General features: G+C 44.8%; 1 protein-coding gene across 1 annotated transcript; it reads right to left on the bottom strand.

Moving 5' to 3' along the window:
• Positions 1-585: 585 nt before the first annotated feature.
• CUNH1orf115 (chromosome unknown C1orf115 homolog) lies at positions 586-9586 on the bottom strand. The gene is made up of 2 exons (XM_032137575.2): positions 9020-9586; positions 586-3132 (listed from the first exon to the last, which is right to left on the bottom strand). Exons 1-2 carry the CDS (start codon positions 9329-9331, stop codon positions 3013-3015), a joined length of 432 nt encoding a protein of 143 aa, XP_031993466.1. The 5' UTR covers positions 9332-9586; the 3' UTR covers positions 586-3012.
• Positions 9587-21943: the final 12357 nt, after the last annotated feature.

The following is a 21943-nucleotide window of genomic DNA, read 5'->3' as shown; positions in this document are numbered from 1 at the left end:
TCTGGAAAATTTTTTTTTTTTTTTTTTTGAGACAGTCTCACTCTGTTGCCCATGCTGGAGTGCTGTGGTGCGATCTTGGCTCACTGTAACCTCTGCCTCCTGGGTTCAGGCAATTCTCCTGCCTCAGCCTCTCAAGTAGCTGAGATTACAGGAGTGCGTCACCACACCCAGCTAATTTTTTGTATTTTAGTAGAGATGGGGTTTCGTCATGTTGCCCAGGCTGGTCTCGAACTCCTGAGCTCACGCAATCTGCCCGCCTCGGTGCTAGGATCATAGGCATGAGCCACCACGCCCGGCCCATTTTTAAAAAACTCATGACCTGAGGCTCCTACAAGGCAAAGCCTGTTCTGCTGGCTTAGAGAGAACTGTCTCCTTTAACACACATGCAGAGTTCCCAGGTGAATTGGGGTCTCTCCCTCCCCTGGGTCCTTGGGGAGCAGCTGTGGGCTCCTACTCGTTCTCAGGGAGGTCTCTCCCGACTGGTCATCCACTGCTGTGCCAAGCTCTCAGTGTGGCTGGACTCCAGGAATCTCCTTCAGGCAAGGCTAGAAAGTGAGGAGCTGGGAACCCTTCACACCAGAAACATTACATAAATCGAGGCTTTTATTTACATCATAGGACAAGAAAAGGATACAAAAGAAGTCTCTTGGTCAAGCACATCAAGCAAAAGCTCTAAAACTCAATACTCGGTAAGGTGTGGGCACTGATATTGAAAAAAGAAAAAAAAGAGAAAGAAAAGGTAAAAAGGTAATCTGTGACATGATCCAAATGCTTACACTCCAGGGACTGAGTAAGAGAAACCCAGGGCAGCCCTGTCACAGAGAATGACGGCTCAGGCTGAGTGACATCTGAGATTCATCTTCTGTACCCGGGAACCTGACTCCCAGGACAACCCCTAGGAGGTTCTGACTTTTGACGTTAGTGAGTTAATTCTTAACCAGATTTTTAAGAATTTCAGGGCCAAACAGGCTTGACTGTACAGTTTTTCCAATTTGGGGGATGGGAGTGGGGAAGCTCTTCCTGGGACAGACTTCCAGGCAAGGAAAGGCCCCAGCAGCTCTGTCCCCTGCCCTGGGCTCTGCCTCCATCTCCCCACAAGGAACTTGTGGGCTGCCTGGGGCTTGTCAGCAGCCCGCACAGGCTCTCACTCTCTTTCCCACTCACTATGCTTGGCTTTTTCTTCCACTTATGTCTATCTCTCCCTTTCTCCGACACGCAGTGTTGTGGGTGGGGCAAGCTGTAATTATCTCACGTGTGTGAACATGTGCTGTACCCACTTTCATCATCTGGGCTAAAAGCGGATCACTTGTTTCACTTTTCCTCACAAATATTAACAATGCAGGAATTGGGTGGTCCCAGTGAATCTTCAACATGAAGTTGAAGCTTCAGGAAGTGAAGCGGAGTCTAGCTCCACAGCTTCAACCTTCTCCTCTACCCCTTCCTTTTTTCTGTCTTTCTGTCTGTCTTGGTGGGGCTTGATTAGAGAAGCATGAGTGTTGAGGCCTCCCTTGTATGCCTTAGGACAACAGGTAGGTGCTGTCACTGATCCTGCAGACTGTTCAGCAACAGCCCCTTTGGATTTCCGGATATTCTGGAAACAAAGTCAGAAGAGTGGCCTATTGCGGGGTTGGCAGAGGGGTATGATAAGAGGACCTCCTTCTTTCATCTCCCTGTTCAGCGTCCAATGGCAGTCCACAGGTCATCCTTGGTGGGTGTCAGGCCTAAGACCCATGCCCACCCTACCCTTTGAATCCAGGTGAGATGAGGTCAAACCAGGCAGCATAGAAGAAGATAGGGTGCTACAAAGGCAGCCAATGAGCTCATGGCCTCAGGGGTTTTAAGCACCAGCCCTGGCTACCCAGCCTCCCTTGTCCCTACCTAGAGGCACAGGCCCAGCCTACCTGAACTCCCTCACACTGATGCTCCAGACCTGGCTCCTGGAAGGCCGACTTCTCTCTTCCAACATCCTCTTGCCTCATTTCCATTTCCTTCACATCTGTCTCCTACTTACTGGTTCCTTCTCTAAATCTGTATGTTCATTCCTGGGTTTTATGTCTCCCCCCATCTCTCTCAGCCCCTATGTCCCACCCAGGACAAAGCACTTTTAGTTGGACTGACAGAGAGGAGCTGAGCCAATGGCGGGAGTGCGCTGATGGTGCTAGTAGGCCCTGACCACAGCCAGCCACACCTTTGCAGGGACTCTGGTCGCCGCAAACACGTGGCTGGGCCGAAGTGGGCAATGTGAGGCAGAAGAGCCCTCCATAGTAGTCCCTCAGCCAACCTGTCCCAGCCACCCAGCCTGCATCTGAACTTGCCCTTCTTCCTCCTTCTTCACCAGCTTCACAGTCATGCAGGGATGGGGTAAAATGACAAGCTTTTATCTACTTTAAACAGTCATGCCACACTGCCAACACAGTTTTCAAAGCATCAAGAGATCTTTTCTTCCTTCCTTCTTCTCAAGCCCGTAATTAAACTCCTGGTGACAGAGTGGCAGAGGAAGGAGATCGGGGAGCACGACTCGAGGAATAAACAGCTCCTTAGCTGCCCTCAGCACCGAGGCAGCCAAGGAATGTGAGCGCCTGTCAGCCTACGACCTTTCAGGAGAACACAGCAAATCATCTGACTCCAGTAACATCCTCTTCCTCCCCCAAGATCACTGTTCTGCTGCACACCTACACTGCTTGGATCTGTTGAGTGTTGGCTTCCGCCCCAGTGCCTGCCACCTTCACGTGAAGGCTTTGGCTTTAGCACACTAGCTCCACTCCCAAAACTAACCTCCGCCAAATTCTCTGCAGGATTGACCATTGGGTCCACGTGTGACTGAGAGATGTGAGAAGCTCAGCAGATGGGCAGGGATGACTCATTCATCATACTAATGTGATTCAACAAAGAAAGGCATGTTTGCTCTTCCAAATATGCTGTGTGTTCAAGTCTGAGATGCTCCAGGATTCACAAAGTTCCCACGGCAGGGGCTCCCGTTCACTCTGGTGGCACCTGCCGCAGCAGCTCCCATTAGCGCACGAAGGATACCACGCTGGTGGCTACCGCAAATGGGGCGGAGTAGGCTGCAGCGAAGCCTTGCAGGCCGATGACCACGTAGCGGCATCCTTTGATGATGACCTTCCCAACATTCTAGTTTTAGGAATAAAAGAGAAAAGCAAAGGATTAGGGTAGGCAACTTTTTAATTCTGCCATCTTTCATGAAAAAGAAAAATGAGTCACGGCGACATACATAAAGATCATTTTTCCTGATTCTCTCGTGACAAATCAGCAAGTTACCACATTCCCACATCTCTGGTGGAAGGTGCCCACCTCCAGCCTAAGAAGATGTAGGGGCTCACAGCAGACATCATGACCTTGCAAAGTGCTTTCAAGCACAGCTTATTTCCAGATAATTCAAAGACCTTCTTGGAAACAGCAGTAAGGCTGCTAAGTCTAAAACTAAAGCAGTTTTGTTTTGTTTTTTAAACCAAAGATCACTCCTCTTCTCTGTTCCAGCTAAAAATTACTGGACCGTCAGAAGGCTGGGTTAAGTTTTCCTTCCTTCACCTTATCTGAAAGCCCATCTTCTCCTCCTTCTACCTCAATGGCATATTTCTGTCTGACCCACACATCTGTCCCTTTGTAGTCTTCTGCCATTTTCTAATTGCTATATCCATATAAGTCCAGCATTTCCAATACCATTATAAGCTCCCTGATGGTCAGGCTTGGGCAATACTTTCTTGGTAACCACTCCTCCTCTTCCTTTTCTACAAGGCTGGATAGGGGACATTCAGGGAATGTCAGGTGCTAGACAGGGGACATCTAAAGGACTCAAATGTGATTGCAACAGAAAAATTAACACCACCACCAACAAACATTTGTTGCATGGCTGCCCACGGCCTTCCCCTCCCTACCTCAACTTCTGTCATCACTCTTGGTGACATCAATGTCCATGCAGATAACCTGTGCCTTAGGCCACATACCGTGTCTCTCAGTCCTTTGACTTTTCCATATTACCATAACCGCTCAGACTGGTTGAACTTAAAATTCCTGATCACAATGACATATCTCACCTTGACTTCCAACACCACCTGACAAACCTCCATATCTGTCCAGTAGGATGAATTTCTCTCTCCCCTGGGTACTGCCTCGTACCTTTTCCCTTCTTAAGCCTCCCCACTTGCGACACACACGAACACACCCAAGTCTCCATACCTTCATGAGATGATCCCACTTCACCTTTCACAGGAAAAAAAAAAAAAAACCCAGACATCATCAGGGAACGCGTTCACCTTCCACCACTCTCTACAGCCCTGCCTGTGTCTGCCCCTGGTTTCTCCCGCGTTGCCTGTGTTACGGTGGAGAAAGTGTTCCTCTTCCCCCAAGCCATTCCCTTGATACTTGCTGTCGGTGCCTTTTCCCACCTTGATCTTGGCTTTCCCTTCTCCACCTCCATCATTTGCCTCTTCTCCATTGGATCCCATTAGCTTACACACATGCTGGGGTATCACCATGACTCCATATCCTGCCCCAGTCTCTGCCCTCCATCATGCCAAGCCAGCCAAAAGAGCCAACCACATATACTGCCTCCATGTCTGCACTTCTTATTCCCTCTGACTCCGGCTCCCACCCCAACCCATGAGGGACTGTCTGGTCACGGCCATCTACAACCCCCATGCTGCCTGACCCAGTAGATGCTTTTCTGTCTTTCTCTCCCTGACCTCTCAGCAGCTTCTGACATACTTTATGAAATAATCATGTGGCCTCTTTGACTCCATATTCTCAGTTCTCCCCTACCTAAATAGGCAGCTCCTCCTCAGCTTCCTTTGCTAAATTATCCCTTCTACCAGACTCTAAAATGTTGGTGTTGTTCAACACTCAGTCCTGGGTCTTTCCTTCTCTCTTTCTTTCCCTACAATCTCTCCTTAGATGGTCTCATCCATTTCTAATGACTACAAGTATCTCCTAGATTTGAAGAACTCTTTAGTTCAGACTCAAATATTCAATTCGTTACTTGAGATCTCCACTTTTTGAAGACCCCACAATTCCTCTGGCATGTACTCTCCCTTGTAGCCCTAAGCACATAAACCTAACATGGATTGGCTACTGGTATGTCCCTGGTGGCCTTTGTCTATCAGACTTCAATCATTCAAAGCACAGAGAGATTACATCTGTCCACATGTATATATCTGGTTAGAGACAGAGCTGAAGTTCAATCCCAAAGAAATCTCACTTCAGGGCCTATGACCTTAACCCCCATACTATATTTCCCTTTTTAAATAAGGGCAATATGTAAGCTTCTGGTTAACCACACATGCCCTGGGCTTGAATTCCAACTCTATCACTTACTTAATTTCCCATGGCCTCAGTTTCCTCACCTATACAATGGGAATATTTAGTAACCACCTCACTGGGTTGTTAAGGGGAGTAAATGAGATCATGTAAGCAAAGCACTGAGAACAGGGCCTGGCACAAACTGCAGGCAGTATAAGTGCCCCCCAATGTCAGCTATTATTACTGCTAAATAACATCTGCTTCTTTTGATTACATAGCAATTTAGGTTTGTGGTGGTAATAGATAAACCCAAGATTTTTGTTGTCTGTTTGGGAAAGTTTCTAAAGACTATAATTTCCTATGACTTCTGGCTTACTTGAGGTTTTTTTTTTTTTTTTTTGAGACCGCGTTTTGCTCTTGTTGCCTAGGCTGGAGTGCAATGGTGTGCGCGATCTCAGCTCACTGCAACCTCCACCTCCCAGGTTCAAGCAATTCTCCTGCTGCAGCCTCCCAAGTAGCTGGGATTATAGGCATGCACCATTGCGCCAGGCTAATTTTTTGTATTTTTAGTAGAGATGGGGTTCACCATGTTGGTCAGTCTGGTTTCCAACTCCTGACCTCAGGTGATCCACCCGCCTCAGCCTCCCAAAGTGCTGGGATTACAGGCGTGAGCCACCACGCCCAGCCGAGCTTTCAATAGTTTAAATTACAGAGTCCCTCACAGTAACAGAAGGAGGGCAGGGACTTTGTTGTTCTCATTACTGTATCCTGAGCATGTAGAAAGAGGTTGGGTGTTTCCTTTGGTACCTCTCCCGCTAAATGAGGAGCTTTCCAAGAACCAAGTAATGTCTGTGTCTTCTCTAGACACTGCTTTCCTGGACATTACCCTGTTGATGTCTCCAAGAGACAGTGGGCTGGGGCATGCGCATGTGTGGGTATGTGATGTTGCTAAGAGATACACTTCTCTAAATGTGTGATAAGAATCACTGGGGGAATTTTACTTACATGTTTGAAACAACAAAAGAAAAACATATTCTCTGGGAACAAGCTTAACAATCAAGAGTGATCCATTATAAACAAGATCAGAGTCACAATCGCCTACATTAAAAGTGACATTTTTGGTATCTGTACATCCATTTTGCTCAGCCTGTTATACTTTAAAAGCTGCTTGTCACTTTGTCTTTGTAATTTAGGAAAAAAATCTACTAAAATAGTTCATTAACTGGAATACTGTTAAAGACACAGATTTGAGAAATGAAATGCAAAGAAACATAAAATATCTCTTAACCACTATTTCAGTGTCATTTAAGAGAGTGCATTTGGAATTCTTTGATCTGAGTAGAGCGTTCTACCCAACTACTCTCTCAGAGGGGAGCTGGGGTCTAGGGGAACAAAGAGGGGTCACCTGCTTTACATCTCCATGTTTGAGCCTGGTGACCCTCTCAGTTGGCTCCAAGAAAGTAGGAGCTGAAGTCACTCTTTTGAAGGGCAGAAAGGAGAGATCCAACCCTAACCTGACGATGTCCTCTCACCTGGCCTCCTGGGTCCATTGAACTAGCATGCAACACTCTAGAGCTTGCATGCCCACAGCTGGGCTTGTGATGGCCCCTCTACCTGAGATGACACCACTTCTCTATCCATTGAAATCTTTTTGTTTGTTTTAGTTAAGGCAAAATTCACATAACATAAAATTCACCATTTTAAAGTGCGTACAGCCCAGTGGCATTTAGTACATCTACAATGTTGTGCCACCACCACTTCTATCTAGTTCCAAAACATTTTCATCAGCCCCAGGAAAAAACACATGCTCCATTAAGCAGATGGGCTCCATTCCTCTTTCCCCCAGTCCCTGGCAACCACCAATCTCTGTTCTATCTCCATGGGTTGACCTATCCTAAGCATTCCATACAAATGGAATCATATGCACAATACGTGATCTTGTGGGTCTTGCTTACTTAGCATAATATTTTTAGACGTTCATCATGTTGTAGCATGGATTAGTACATTTCCTTCCTTTTATGGCTGAATACTATTCCATTGTATGTACATAACACACTTGTTTATGCATTCATCCATTTAGGGACATTTGGGTTGTTTCCACCTTTTGACTATTGTAAATGATGCTTCTATTAAAATGTGTATATAAACATTGATTTGAGTACCTGTTTTCAATTCTTTGGTTACATCCCTAGGAGGGGAACTGCTAGATCACAGAATAAGTCTACACTGAACTTTTTAAGGAACTCCCAAAATTGTTTTCCACAGCAGCTGTCCCATTTTACATTCCCACCAGCAATGTACGATGGTTCCAATTTCTCTGCATTCTCGCCAACATTTGTTATTTGGTTTGTTTGGCCATTTTTTGGAGTAGCCGTTCTAGTGGGGATGAAGTGCTCCTAGTTCATACCACTCCACTGTTATCTGGTGAAATCTTAACTCATCCTTCTGTGCCCAGTTTTCATGTCACCGTGATTTGAACACTTCCCTGCCTTTACAAGCTCACCGCTGAGGAGTGAACTGCCTGAGCTCTGTGCCCCGAAGCCCCCGGGGGGAGTTCCCAGCTATGTCAGTGTCTCCCTGGGAGGCTGTGCCCTTCTCTAGGGCAGGGCTGCACTGTATTCATTTTCACATCTCTACTGCTCAGCACAATGCCTGACGCATAATGAGTGCCCCCAAAATATCTTCAAGTCCTAGTCCTTGAGCTGAGGTTTCTGCAGTATCAGTTCACCAATGGAGAGGGACATGATGGCTTCTTTGTGCTCAACTGGGACCCAAAGCAGAGATGAATCGTCCTAGCAGGGCTCTAAGCTTGAAAGACCCAACTTTATAGTTTTACCCCTGCCTGTGTTCTGCTCCAGAAGCTGCTGACATACCTTTAAAGATGATGATAAACCTAAGCTCCCAGGCATGGAGACTGAATGGCTTCAGGTGTAAGAGGGCATTGGGCAACACAGATAACTGGACAATAAATCAGATGGGGGCCGTGGCCTTTGGCCAGGACACAGTAACTTCTGTGACTTTATTCTGGGTGGCCTTGTCCAGGCCAGCAGAGCTTCTGGCAGCAGCTTTGAGTGCTTCCAGGCAGAGACACCTGGGAAGTGCATCTGGGCTTTGATTTCCGCGAAGGAAACTGTCATTTTCTCCCATATTTATCCTTCCTAACCCCATCTCCCGGAGACAAATGGCAGAATGTTTTGAAGGCCCCAGAGTACAACGATAGTTGGCTAGACGAGAAAAATTCAACGAGCGCCTATTTATGGATTTGTTGCGCTCCCAGGCTCGGGAAATAACCTTGGGAATATTTGGGAGAATAACCCAAACATTTCTCAACTGGTGGGATATCCTGGAGGGGATGTTACTGGAAAACAAATACACTAGGTTGCAATTTCTTTCTTTCCAATTGGGCCACCTTCTCCAAGTCACCTGCCGCGCTAACGCTTCAGTATTCCCATCTGTAATCAGGACACTGATTCCTGATCTTACATAAGAACCACCTCGGTAGGAGCCCCTTGAGAATGTTCTTAAGCAGCCAGGAGCGCAATAGTAGGCACGGCGGGGACCACCCGGCGCAACCCCCGATTTAAGTTTCTATCACGACTCGCAACTCGCGGCTTCCCTCCGGCGAGGGAATGGGAGCGGGGGCGGAGGGGTTGCAGGTGCAGCCCGGAGAAACCGGGTGAGTCGACGGTCAGGACCCGGCTCCCGCTTCCCCGCGGGGCACCACACCCGCGCCCCCCGGGCAGTGGTGGCGCAGGGCCCCTACCTTGCCGTACTTCTTCAGCTTCCGCCGGTACCTCTTCCTGGGCTGCTCGCTGGGCGCCGGCTCCTCCAGTGCCTCGTAGCGCTCGGGCAGGAGGGCGAAGTGCACCCTCCGCGCGCCCCGGGCCCCCCCCAGGCCCCGCTCGTCCGCCGCTCTCGCCCCGCTCTCCGCCGCCGCCTCCGGCTCGTCCGCGTACTCCAGGTGCTCCAGGATGGCGGCCGCCTCCTCGTCCCCCTCGGTTCGCCCTCGCCCTCGGGGCCCGCGGCGCAGGAGGCTGCTCTCCGCCTTGCTTCGGAGCCTGGCTCCCACCGTCATGATGCCCCGGCCCCTCTGGCGAAGGTCCGAGCGCAAAGACACCAACCTTTGCTCCCCGCCCGCTCCTCCGCCCCAGCCCGGACGGGGCGGGGTATTGGGGGAGCCTCAGCGCCCCCTGGCCGTGGGGCCCGGGATGGCGTTGGCTCCGCTCCGAACTGGCCTCCCAGGCGGCGGGCGCGTTCCGCCAGCCCCGCCCATCATCCCACCTGCCGGCCAAACGGTGCAGACTACAGCGCGCACTGCACAATGAACATGCAAAACACCTTCAACTGCACTTGCTACGAAATTAATGACCCCAAATAATAGGACTCCATCCGCTCATGTTCAAATTAGCAACGATGGTAAATGATACCAGAGATCACGCTCAGTGCTAGGGAGGGCATGGCGAGATAGTCACGGTAACAGATTCGTGGGAGTGCAAATTGGTGGTAAGGTTTTGGAGGGACGATCAGAAAATCTTTATCGTGAATCTTAGGAAACGTCCGTATTCTAGGAAATATTCGGAAACGCAAGACAGTGTGTCCACGGTGTTCAACGGTCTGACTCAGTGAAAAAGTGGAGCAAACCAACAGGGAGGGGCAAAGGAAATTCTGGTGCAGACATGCCAGCATATGGCGCAGTCTTTAAAATCATGATTTTCAGGAATATCTCTCTGTGAGATAAGCGTTCTCAGTGTACTGTGAATCTCAACAAGCTGAGAGTGCCCTATTTTCTTAAGTGGGTAAATGCCTTTGAATTCTGGCTAATGTAGAATTAAGGGCCAAAAGCAGTGGCTCACGCCTGTAATCCCAGCACTTTGAGAGGCCGGGAGGATAGCTTCAGCCCAGGAGTTCAGGAACAGCCTGGGCAACATAGTGAGACCTCCATCTCTACAAAAAAAAAAAAAAAAAAAAAAAATTAGCCAGGCGTGGGGGCACGCACCTGTGATCCCAGCTATTCGGGAGGATCGTTTGGGCCTGGGAGTTTGAGACTAGCCTGGGCAACACAGGGAGACTTCGTCTCTAGAAATAGAAAAACAAATACAAAAGTTTACCTGTAGTCCCAGTGAGGTAGGAGGATCGCTTGATCCTGGAAGGTGGAGGTTGCAGTGAGCTATGATTGTGCCACTGCTCTCCTGCTCAACCAGGAGGCTGCCACTGGACCTGGTGGCTGTAGGGACATTACCACTTCAGCTGCCACCTAGGAAGCTCCCAAATCCCGACAGTTAACTACAGTCCCAGCCTTGCCTGTGTGTTAGTGGGCTAGAGCTGCCATAACAAAATACTGCAGTCTGGTGGCTTAAACAACAGAAATTGATTTTTCACAGTTCTGGAGGCTGGAAGTCTGAGTTCAAGGTGTCCGCGGGTTTGGTTTCTCCTCAGGCCTCTCTCTCTGGCTTGCAGGTGGCTGCCTTCTTTCTGTCCTCACATCACCTTTGTTCTGCGTGTGCACATCCCTGGTCCTTCTTCCTCTTTGTAGGACACCCGTCTTATTGGATTAGAGCCCCACCCTTATGACCTCATTCAACCTTTTTTAAAAAAATTTTTTTTTTATTTGAGACAGGGTCTGGAGTGCAGTGGTGTGATCTCAGCTCACTGCAGCCTCGGTCTCCTGGGCTCAAGCCATCCTCCCACCTCAGCCTCCCAAGCAGCTGGGACTACAGGCCTGAGCCACCATGCCCAGCTAATTTTTTTGTAGTTTTTGTAGAGACTGGGTTTCACTATGTTGCCCAGGCTTGTCTTGAACTGGGCTCAAGCAATCCACTGCCTTGGCCTCCCAAAGTGCTGGGATTACAAGTGTGAACCACCTCACCCAGGCTCATTCACCTTCATGACCTCTTTCAAGGCCCTGTCTTCAAATACGATCACATCTAAGGTACTGGAGGTTAGAGTTTCAACCTATGAATTGGGAGGTTTGGGGCACAATTCAATCCGTAACAGACTGCTGGTCTGTACTGGCAACACACAGGCACCCCCTCCCCTTTCTCTAAATACCCATGAGACTGAGGACCAGACACTGGCATTCTGGCACAAAAAATCCCAACATTTGCAGGACTGCCCTTGTCAGCAGAAGCAGCGTAAACAGTTGAAGCATGGCTTCCACCCCCTCTGCCTTCCAAAACTCTCGGGAGTGCACCTGATTAGCCTAAGCTAACTTGCTCAATTTCCTCCAGTACCCGAGGGACCCTGGAACATGATTTCACTTCCTAGACTCTGCACGCTGGAAGGAGGGTGAGAAGAATGCTGAGTGACAACCCACAACATTCACCTGTTGTAAGAATCTTTCTTTACTGCTAAGAATTAGAAACTTGTTCTCCAAAGGAGCAAGTACATTGGAGAGCTAAGATTCATGAAAACACATCATCAGTTACTCAGTTCAAAAATGTGTAGAGACCTCAGAAGCTTAAAAATAATTGCTTATTTGGAATGACTTGCATAGAAACAGCTATACATATTTAACTGAAAACCAAGTTTCCATTTGTAGACGTAAGGACCTTATGTTTTACTCTTTACTCTTTCGTTTTGTAATAAATGTGTGAATTTAGATTGAGAGAATGTGGATAGACCTGAGACTGTATGAATTAAAGCTGTTTAAAACAATTAATTTATTTTCACAAGATAGATTTAGACTCAAGAAGAAGTCCATCTTTGGCTGATAAGAACTGGTTATAAACCATGAACCAGATAGGAAAATATTTTTAATTTTCCAAAGATTGCAACTTAAAAGGAAGGTGGGGGGCATAGAGGTAGTGGTAGTGGCAGTCTTGTATACCAGCTAAGCCTCAGTTTTTGGTGCAGCCTAAAAAAAAAAAAAAAAAAAAGGGTGGTAAAAAATTATCTTTCCTTAGGTTAAAAAATTTATTTTTGTAAAGATCATTTTTTATTGGGGCCTTCCATATTAAATACCTTTTAGTTCAAAAAGTGATAAAAGTAGATGATGTGGCAGAAAAAGAAACTTAACATTACATGTAAGTGTTTTCCTCCTCAAATACATATCTGTGGTAATCATGCAGGCCCCATAAAATGCACAATTAGAAATCTCAGGCAAAGCACTTTTTTTTTTTTTTTTTTTTTTTTTGAGACGGAGTTTCACTCTTGTTGCCCAGGCTGGAGTGTAATGGCACAATCTCAGCTCACCACAACCTCTGCCTCCCAGGTTCAAGTGATTCTCCTGCCTCAGCCTCCCTAGTAGCTGGGATTACAGGCATGCGCCACCACACCTGGCTAATTTTGTATTTTTAGTAGAAACGGGGTTTCTCCATGTCGGTCAGGCTGGTCTTGAACTCCCGACCTCAGGTGATCCGCCCACCTTGGCCTCCCAAAATGCTGGGATTAGAGGCGTCAGCCACCACGCGCGGCCAACCACAGCACATTTTTATTTCACCTGAAGGGTTAGAGTTCTACACTAAAGATAAAGGGCAAAGACTTGACATAAATACAATGTATCATGGAATTGCAGTTAAAGGGTATTTCAACTAGAATTTGCTACAATCATAAAACAAGGGTCTTCCATATATTGTTTCTTGTGGAATCTGAAGAATTTTTAAAATTTAAGAGCAAGCCTTTTTGTTGTTGGTAGCTGTCCTGAGGGACTGACCATTAAAACCCACCAAGAGTTAGCTCAGCTGTGGTGGGGCTGGGCCGGAGCGCTAATCAGAGTGCATTCACCTCTGGCTAGCCCAAGCCTGGACCTTCTGGGCCATCATGGTCCAGGGCCCAAAGCCTTTGGTCTTGTGGGGCTTTGAGCTGGGAGGAGATGGAGTGCAGCGCAGGCGTTTGGGTTCACTTTTGGCTTCAACTTCAGCAGAGCCGAGGCACCAACCACTGTGTGGACGCACAAGCAAGCATGCAAGCTTTGCTCGGCAAGGCTTCCTCCCGCGGCTTTCTCGGCATAACTGCAGGAGTGAGGGTGGCATCGCGGGGCTGTGTGATTTGTTTATTTTCTTATTTGGGGCTTTTGCAAATTCCAATCTGTCCTTCCAGCCCACACCCTAACTATTATAAAAGCATGACTGGCGTCTTCTCACGCCAGAAGAGGCGCCTGAGTGCCAGGCTCACTGTTTCAGAAAAGAGCCCACTTCATGGAAAAAGCCCACTTTCCGCCCAGCCCTGCCCAGATCAGTGACTTGCCCAGGCGTGGAAACGGCTGCAGCTTGCTGCTCACCCGTGAAAGGCATGTCCTTCTCTGGAATCCCAGGCACCAAGGCTGTCTTGCACTCAACACTCTTTGATACCACAATAGAATGCAGTTTTTATTTGTGTGTGCACAGATTTATATCTGTGTTATCACCAGATTGAAAAGTCTTTTGAATCATTCTATATCAGAAGCAGAATCAGAAGTCTCTCGTGGATAAAGTTTTAAAGCATAATAATAATAATAAATTTAAAAGAATTATTTAACAATGTAACAGAATTATGTCTTATTGGACTGTATATATCCAAAAGCCACTGAAGATTTAAAAAACGATGGAACTATCTGCCCTTAATAATACTGATAATAGAAAAATACATGGGTAGAGAATTCAGGTCAGAATTATGGCCTTATAAGTTAAAAGAACATTTCTGACAAAACCTGAAAACCCTGCATTGGTCTCTATCTCCCTTGCCAACAGTATGCCATTCTACTATATACATTTACATCTCTCTAGGTAGATTAAACTATCTTAATAATTGCTACTATATTTAGAAAACAGCAACAAGGGGCCTGGCACTGTGGCTCATGCCTAGCGCTTTAAGAGGCCGAGGCAGGCAGATTACCTGAGGTCAGGAATTCAAGGCCAGCCTGGCCAACATGGTGAAACCCTGTCTCTACTAGAAATACAAAAATTAGCCAGGCCTGGTGGCGTGTGCCTGTAATCCCAGCTACCTGGGAGGCTAAGGCAGGAGAATCGCTAGAACTCAAAAGGTGGAGGCCGCAGTGAGGTGAGTTCGCACCACTGCACTTCCAGCCTGGGCGACAGAGCGAGACTCCATCTCAAATAAAATAAAATAAAATAAAATAAAATAAAATAAAATAAAATAAAATAAAATAAAAAAGAAAGAGAAAACAAAACAGCAACAAGGAAAAGTGTCTTGGCATATTCATGTAAACATATTGTAAAACTAAATAACTATTATAATTTATAACTGTGATTTGATATGATGATACTTAACATGCATACTGTGTTAATTGGAAGGGAATGCTATCATATATGACAGAGAAAAAGAAAAACTGGAAGCTGGGGTGCAGGGAGGAAGAAGATCAATCATAAAGCTCTCATATTAGGATAGGATGTAGTATAATTAAAATTTAATTGGATACACGAAACTGTAGCTCCTAAATATATTCATAGGAATTGAACATTGGAAGTCAGAATGGATTTGTACAGCTTTTTATGCACATGTAAATCTTGTACATGTAACTTCTGGGCAATAAGTCGTTGGAGGTGAGGCAGACAGTGAATAAATGAAATTTTTACTGGTACTTTGAAAATTGAACTGTTAGGATATTTCTATTTGTCCTCGTGATAAAACTGACTTACCCTTTTGCCTGTGACCCCATATAGACTCTAAGCAGAAAGTGAAAGCTAAAATCCTAAGAATTCAAACTGAAAATGAACGGAAACATTTGGATAGACTTCTGTAACCCACAGAGTGAGGATTTATTTCAGAGTACTCTAGATCAAAGTAATTGTACTCTGTGTCATATACCCCCTGTATCCTGCACTCTAAGGACAAAGGCAATTTACAAATAAACACTGGAATTCTACTTAGTGGCTTTATAGTTAGTATTGGTACAGTATCGCTATTTTGGACCTATTTGTTTTATTGGACCTACTTTGGATCTAAAATAAATAAGTGATTACGTTAGCTTTGTTATGAATCAAGAGCTTCAGAATGGCAAATACATGTCATCCATTAAAAAGAAAATGAAGCACAATTATAGTTTGAATATAGGATTAAGAATTTAAGTATTACAATTGTGAAGTAATATTGGGACTAACTTGAAAATGGCTATGAACTTCTTAGACATATGTTTGTCTGTGTGTATGTATACTTTTCCCATGACCGTCCATTGAAACGGCCCATAAGTTCTATCATCCCAGCAGCACGAAGCCAGAAAAGCACCTCACAGTGCTCATGGGTGGGTCTCTAATGTCACGGCAGGTGATCCGCTTGCTGTGGTCTCCCACAGTGCTCATGGGTGGGTCCCTGCTTTCTTTCTCTGAAAGAAATTGGGACTTGGAAAATTGGTAGATTTCACATCTGGGACCAAATGTACAAAATGGGCCTGTGGCATCTTGTTGCCAAAAAGCAAAGAGACTTTAAATATTTTGTGCATTTTTTTGTAAAAAGGCTACATGGGCCAGTTAAAAGTTTCCTTTGGCTAAATTGTGACATTTTGATCACTGAAAAATAACCGATGACTACAAATAATTGAAACAATTTGTGTCAATGAAAAGCCATTGGTTCATCACAGTAACCTGAGAAAAAAGTATGACATTAAAATAATATAGCTATGAAAGACTATGTCATTTTTAGAAGTCATTTTAATATCTCTAAGGGTTTGGCCCCATCAGACTTACATTATATGAAGAGTGCAGAATTCTATCAAATTTTCATCAAAATTCATCAGATTTCATCAACATTATCATCAAAATTTGTATCAAAATTTATCAAATTTGATTAAAATGTATGAAAGCATTTACTTTTGGGATATGAGGAATCCAATGGAATGGAATTAAGGTGCCTTTGTAGGCAGATGGAAAGATGTTTAAATCACATGAGCAGATTAAAAAATGTGCAAAATCCAACTTAAGCAGGGAAGGATGTTAGCCTCAAATCCATGAGTAGGCAGAAGAAAAAAGACACGCTATTAGTTAAGTATGTGGGACACAAGACCAAGTGCTTCTTGGGGAGGGGGCTTTGGGGTCTCTGTTGTACAGACAGATCCAGAGGGTTCCGACTGCTGCAGGTGGTAGGACAGAAGCATTGTCCTGGGCAGGGGTTTTCCCTGACCTCTAGTGGTTCTCTCTGGTAATAACAGAAACTAACAATTTCAACGTGTCAAAACGTTTAAAAGAAATGGCATGGCATTTCTGTCCTTTTGGCTGGACTTATGTCCGTTCAATAAGGTAGCAGAGATTATCTGATACCAGAATATTTAATTGACAAAGGATTATTATTTAAGTGCAGCTCGATGGAACAAACCTTTCTAAAGTTAGATCCACAAAGAAAAACGTGGGTGTTGGTAGGTGGTTGTTGATGATGATGTTGGAAAGAACCAGCAGCGCAGCAGGCTGGGATTCCGAAAGCCAGGGCTGAGACCTTGCTCGGAAAGACTTTGGATCAAATCACTTAAGACATCTTTGAACACAGTTTCCTCAGGAGAGAAATGAGGGCATGGCTGAAATAGTTTCTCAGGCCTCATTGGTCCCTGATCTTCTGAGAACACTAAGTATGGAAGAGTTTAAAAACTGGAACCAGTTTTTCAGTCTGGATACATTTATTTCCATAGTTAAGTAAAATTCATTTAACAAACACGATTATACCTTTAAAAAGGAGCAGATTGAAGAAAAATACTATAACTCAAGTTTACATCCCATTTTGTACTCAACATCTGAAGTAAAACTACTTGGATTAATCTAACCTTTTCAGCTCCTTTACAAATAGCTGAAAAAAACAAGTTGTGTCTGCTGTGTGCCTATTTTGGGGTCATTTAATTTTCAAATAATAGCAACAATAAGAAGAATGCATTTTTATGATTAAAACATCAAATTTTAAAATTTTTACTTAATAGTTATTTGATGAGGAGAAGGGCTGCAGGAAAGCTGCAAGGAAAGTAGGAAAAGAACTGTTTTTATAAGGAGAGAACAGAGGCCACATTGATGCTCACGAAACTGAGATGTCACCTGGCATGGTGGCTCGCACCTGTAATCCCAGCACTTTGGGAGACCAAGGAGGGTGGGTCACGAGGTCAGGAGTTTGAGACCAGCCTGGCCAACATTATGAAACCCCATCTCCACTAAAAATACAAAAATTAGCCAGGTGTGGTAGCTCACGCCTGTAGTACCAGCTACTCAGGAGGCTGAGGGAAGAGAAGCGCTGGAACCCGGGAGGTGGAGGTTGCAGTGAGCTGAGATCACACCACTGCACTCCAGCCTGGGTGACAGAGAGAGAAGAAAGAAAGAAAAGAGAAGAAAGAAAGAAAGAAAAAGAAAGAAGGAAGGAAGGAAGGAAGGAAGGAAGGAAGGAAGGAAGGAAGGAAGGAAGGAGAGAGAGAAACGAGAAAGTGAGATGTCATCAGGGAAGAATCTCTGATGGCTGTCCTGTTTTGCAGTACTCACCAGGTATTCTTTCTCCAAATCAGCCTGCTCTAAAGGGAGGGTAAAGGAGACATTAAGATGCAAAGTCACTCAGAAGTATACAAATTTGGAATTGCTATCTTGAAAAGAGAATATTGGAAGCGGCCCACGAATGAAGCTGTAGGCACTGAATTATATCTGCTAAGTTTAGAAAATAAGAGGAATAAATTATGTAAGAGAATATGTGTCTAACTAGGGTGAGGGGATGGCTCCGATGAGCGTGGTTATTTCTGCCCTTTGTTGGTATCCTAACTCCTCATTATCTCCTCTCCCCAGGCCCTGGCAACCACCATTCTTTCTGTTTTTATGAAATTGACTAGGTACCTCATATAAGAGGAATCATACTGTATTTGTCCATTTGTGACTGTTTATTTCACTTAGTATAATGTCCTCTAGGCCCATCCATACTGTAGCATATGTCAGAATTTCATTCCCTTTTCAAATTGGATAATATTGCATTGTACATATACATCGCATATGTTTACCCATTCATTATCCATTCATCTGTCAATGAACACTGAGTTGCTTCTACCTTTTGGCTATTGTGGACAATGCTACTATGAACATGGATGTGCAAATACATTGGAGTCCCTGCTTTCAATTCCTTCGTGTATATACCCAGAAGTAGAATTGCTGGAGCATACGGTGATTCTCTTTTTAATTGTTTGAGGAATTACTATACTGTTTTACACAGGGGCTGCCCATTACATTCCCATCAGCAATTCACAAGGGTTCCAATTGCTCCACATACTTGCCAATACTTTTTGTTTTTGTTTTTTATAGTAGCCATCAAGTCGGCGTGAGGTGGTATCTCATTGTGGTTTTCATTTGCATTTCCCTAGTGATTAGAAATCTTGAATATCTTTTCATGTGTTTATTGGCCATTTTTATATCTTCTTTGCAGAAATGTCTCTCCAGTTCCTTTGCCCATTTTTAATCAGGTTATTTGTTGTTGTCATTGCTGCTGTTTCTAAGTAACACGTCTTTTTTTTTTTCTTTTTTTTTGAGATGAAGTTTCGCTCTGTTGCCCAGGCTGGAGTGTAGTGGCATGATCTCAACTCATTGCAACCTCTGCCTCCCAGGTTCAAGTGATTCCCCTGCCTCAGCTTCCTGAGTAGCTGGGATTACAGGCATGCACCAACACGCCCAGCTAATTTTTGTATTTTTAGTAGAGATGGAATTTCGCCATGCTGGCCAGGCTGATCTCGAACCCCTGACCTCAGGTGATCCGCCTGCCGCGGTCTCCCAAAGTGCTGGGAATACAGGCATGAGCCACTGTACCTGGCCTAAGCAACATGTCTAGCAACAGATTTGATTTTGGTAAGGACTGCTGAGAAAGTTCTTGGAGGGAACCATGCTAAGTAGAAAACACCACTAAGAGCCTGTGAAAAGTGGGCCCAATGCAGGACATGGGCAGGGTTTGGGCTGTTATCTTTCAGCACTGCTGTCTTTCATCTGGTCGAAGATGACTCCTGGTCATGCGCAGTGGCTCACGCCTGTAATCCCAGCACTTTGGGAGGCTGAGGTGGGCAGATCACTTGAGGTTGGGAGTTCAAGACCAGCCTGGCCAACATGGCAAATTCCTGTCTCTACTAAAAATACAAAAATTAGCTGAGCCTGGTGGTGTGTGCCTGTAGTCCCAGCTACTTGGGAGGATGAGGCATAAGAATCGTTTGAACCCAGAAGGCAGAGGTTGCAGTGAGCTGAGATTGTGCCACTGCTCTCCAGCCTGGGCAACAGAGTGAGACTCTGACTCAAAAAACAAAAAAAAACAAAATAAACAAAAGAAAATGAAGATGACTCCTGTGCATTACTTTACACTTCCTCAAAGCAGCAAGAGGAGGCGGGGACACTCTCTTTATCGAGACACGTAGGGCACAGGAAATGAACAGCCTTTATTAAAAGAGGGCTGCAGGGAAATACTGCCTCTCAGAGGAGGCAAGTTAAGACTGGGAGGTGGAAGGGAAGTCCTGTGCAGAGATGAGGTGGTGAGTGCTCCTTTGGAGTGGGTTTCCAGAGAGCTGGAGAGAGGACTGGAACAGAGTAGAGCAGTGAGAGCAGAGTCTGAGGGGGACAGAGCATCCTTAGACATGGAAAGCTGTTAATCTGGAACTTTTTAAAAAAGCTATGCTAGTTTAATTAGTTTAATATTATATTTCTTTAATATTTAGAGGTATCACTGAGCACTATAGCAAGGGCAGGGGAGGCCAATAAATATGTACAATGCACTTTGCCAAACCAGCTCAGTGGTTTGAACTTTCAATAAAAGTTCAAGGACTTTGGATAAAAGTAAAAGGACTTTGAATAAAAGGCAATTCCTTGAACATCTTATTTTACAAGCATGTTCCTGAGGACGTCTTGTCTCTCTTCCCCCATCCTCAGCCCTTTGTGAAGTATTCTTTCCAACCACCGGCTGAGACTTTTTCTAAGAGGAATTCTGGTGAATCTAGTTTTTCCATCTCCTTACATTTCAGTGTTGTCTTGGCCCCTCCTATGAACTGGAACCCTGGAAACTGCCCACCTGGCCCATCTCTTAACCTGTGTTTTTGTGACAAAGGCAAATAAATTCCCAACTAATTTTTTATTTCATTCTCTTCTCTCAAGGAAAATTATTGCCAGCTTCAGGGATAGAATATAACCATAGCTAAGAAAAAATAAAAATCCAAAAACTATAAAAATCGTCATGTGTTTTGAAAAAAATTTACCCAAGGAATAATTATGGAAATAGGTATAGATTTGATTACAAGGACATTCATGGCAAAGTTATGATATGAAAAATTAGGAAAAAAATAAAAATGTCTGCCAAACAGGTCATTAAGTAATCTTATTACACAGAATATCATAAAACCTTTAAAATATTTTATAATAGCACAGGCTTATCGCCTTAGACTTTAACAGAAAGCCAGAAGGGGGTAGCTGGCAAAAGCAAGCAGAATTTCACTCTTTTCTCTCCAACACACACACACACACACACACACACACACACACACACACACACACACATAATGTATATATATAATTTTCATATAGATATGTGTGTGTGTAGTGTGTGTGTGTGTGTGTGTGTGTATATATATATTTTTCCATATATTTATTCCATGAAACAATGCATTGGGGGAAAAAAAATTCCACTTCATAAAAAAAAGCTTGAAGAATGTTGAAGAATATTGACATGAAGACCCAGAAAGAGGTCCATAGAGCTTAAGTGGAAAAGGTGTGTTGTAAAGCAGTGGTCAATATGAATCTCATTTTTTAAGCTATTATTGAATACTGGGCGTGGTGGCTCACGCCTGTAATTCCAACACATTGGGAGGCTGAGGCGGGCAGATCACTTGAGGTCAGGAGTTCGAGACCACCCTGGCCAACATGGTGAAACCCTGTCTTTACTGAAAATACAAAAATTAGCCGGGTGTGGTGGCACATACCTGTAATCCCAGCTACTCAGGAGGCTGAGGCAGGAGAATTGCTTGAATCTGGAAGGCGGAGATTACAGTAAGCTGAGATCATGCCACTGCACTCCAGCCTGGATGACAGAGTGAGACTCCATCTCAAAAAAAAATAATAAATAATAAATAAATTACTGTTGAATAAATGGGTTCAAGTCGGCCTGTGTATTAACACCCATGGTGTTTACTTCTGTACCACACCCCAGGATCATTAACTCAAGCCTGCCGGCACCAAACTCAAATTCTTGCACATCCAATTGCTGTAAATATAGCCCAATTTTTTTTTTTTACCCTTTCAGAGCCCATCTGCTCTGCATAACCTGTGAAACTGCACCCAACACCTTCTTGCCATATATAAGACAAACTGTGGGGCTATGAAAGACCCCAGATGGCTGCTGTTCCTTAAGGATCTATGACCAAGGGGCTCCTCACTATGCTGCTAAGTGACATCCTCAAACCTGCAAACCCCTCTCTGATCCTCCTCTCCCCAGGGAGGTTGCTTGTCCTTTTTCTCTTATGGTGGTGGCCCTGCTGCTGTATCTGGAAGGTCTTCTGATGTGAGGGCTTCCTCTTCCATGCAATCTTTCCGAGCCTCATCCAAATAAAGCTCTTGTGTGCTACTGTCATCTCATGGTCTTTTTCTTGATCAACCCCCAACATTCAAACTCACTACAACTATATACAGATTTTGCCACTGAAATACACTGGAGGACATACAGCAAATTATTCACTGTGGTTTCTGGGTAGTGAGGTGTTTCAGGTTTTTTTTTTCCTCTTTTGGCTTACCTATATTTTCTAAATTTTCATAAAACATCTGTCATTTTTTAAAGAAAATGAATGATT

The sequence above is a fragment of the Hylobates moloch genome, unplaced genomic scaffold, assembly GCF_009828535.3.
Source record: "Hylobates moloch isolate HMO894 unplaced genomic scaffold, HMol_V3 SCAFFOLD_18, whole genome shotgun sequence".
Taxonomy (NCBI): domain Eukaryota; kingdom Metazoa; phylum Chordata; class Mammalia; order Primates; family Hylobatidae; genus Hylobates; species Hylobates moloch.
Note: the sequence above shows the minus strand (reverse complement) of the source record. Positions and strands in the feature narration are given on the sequence as shown.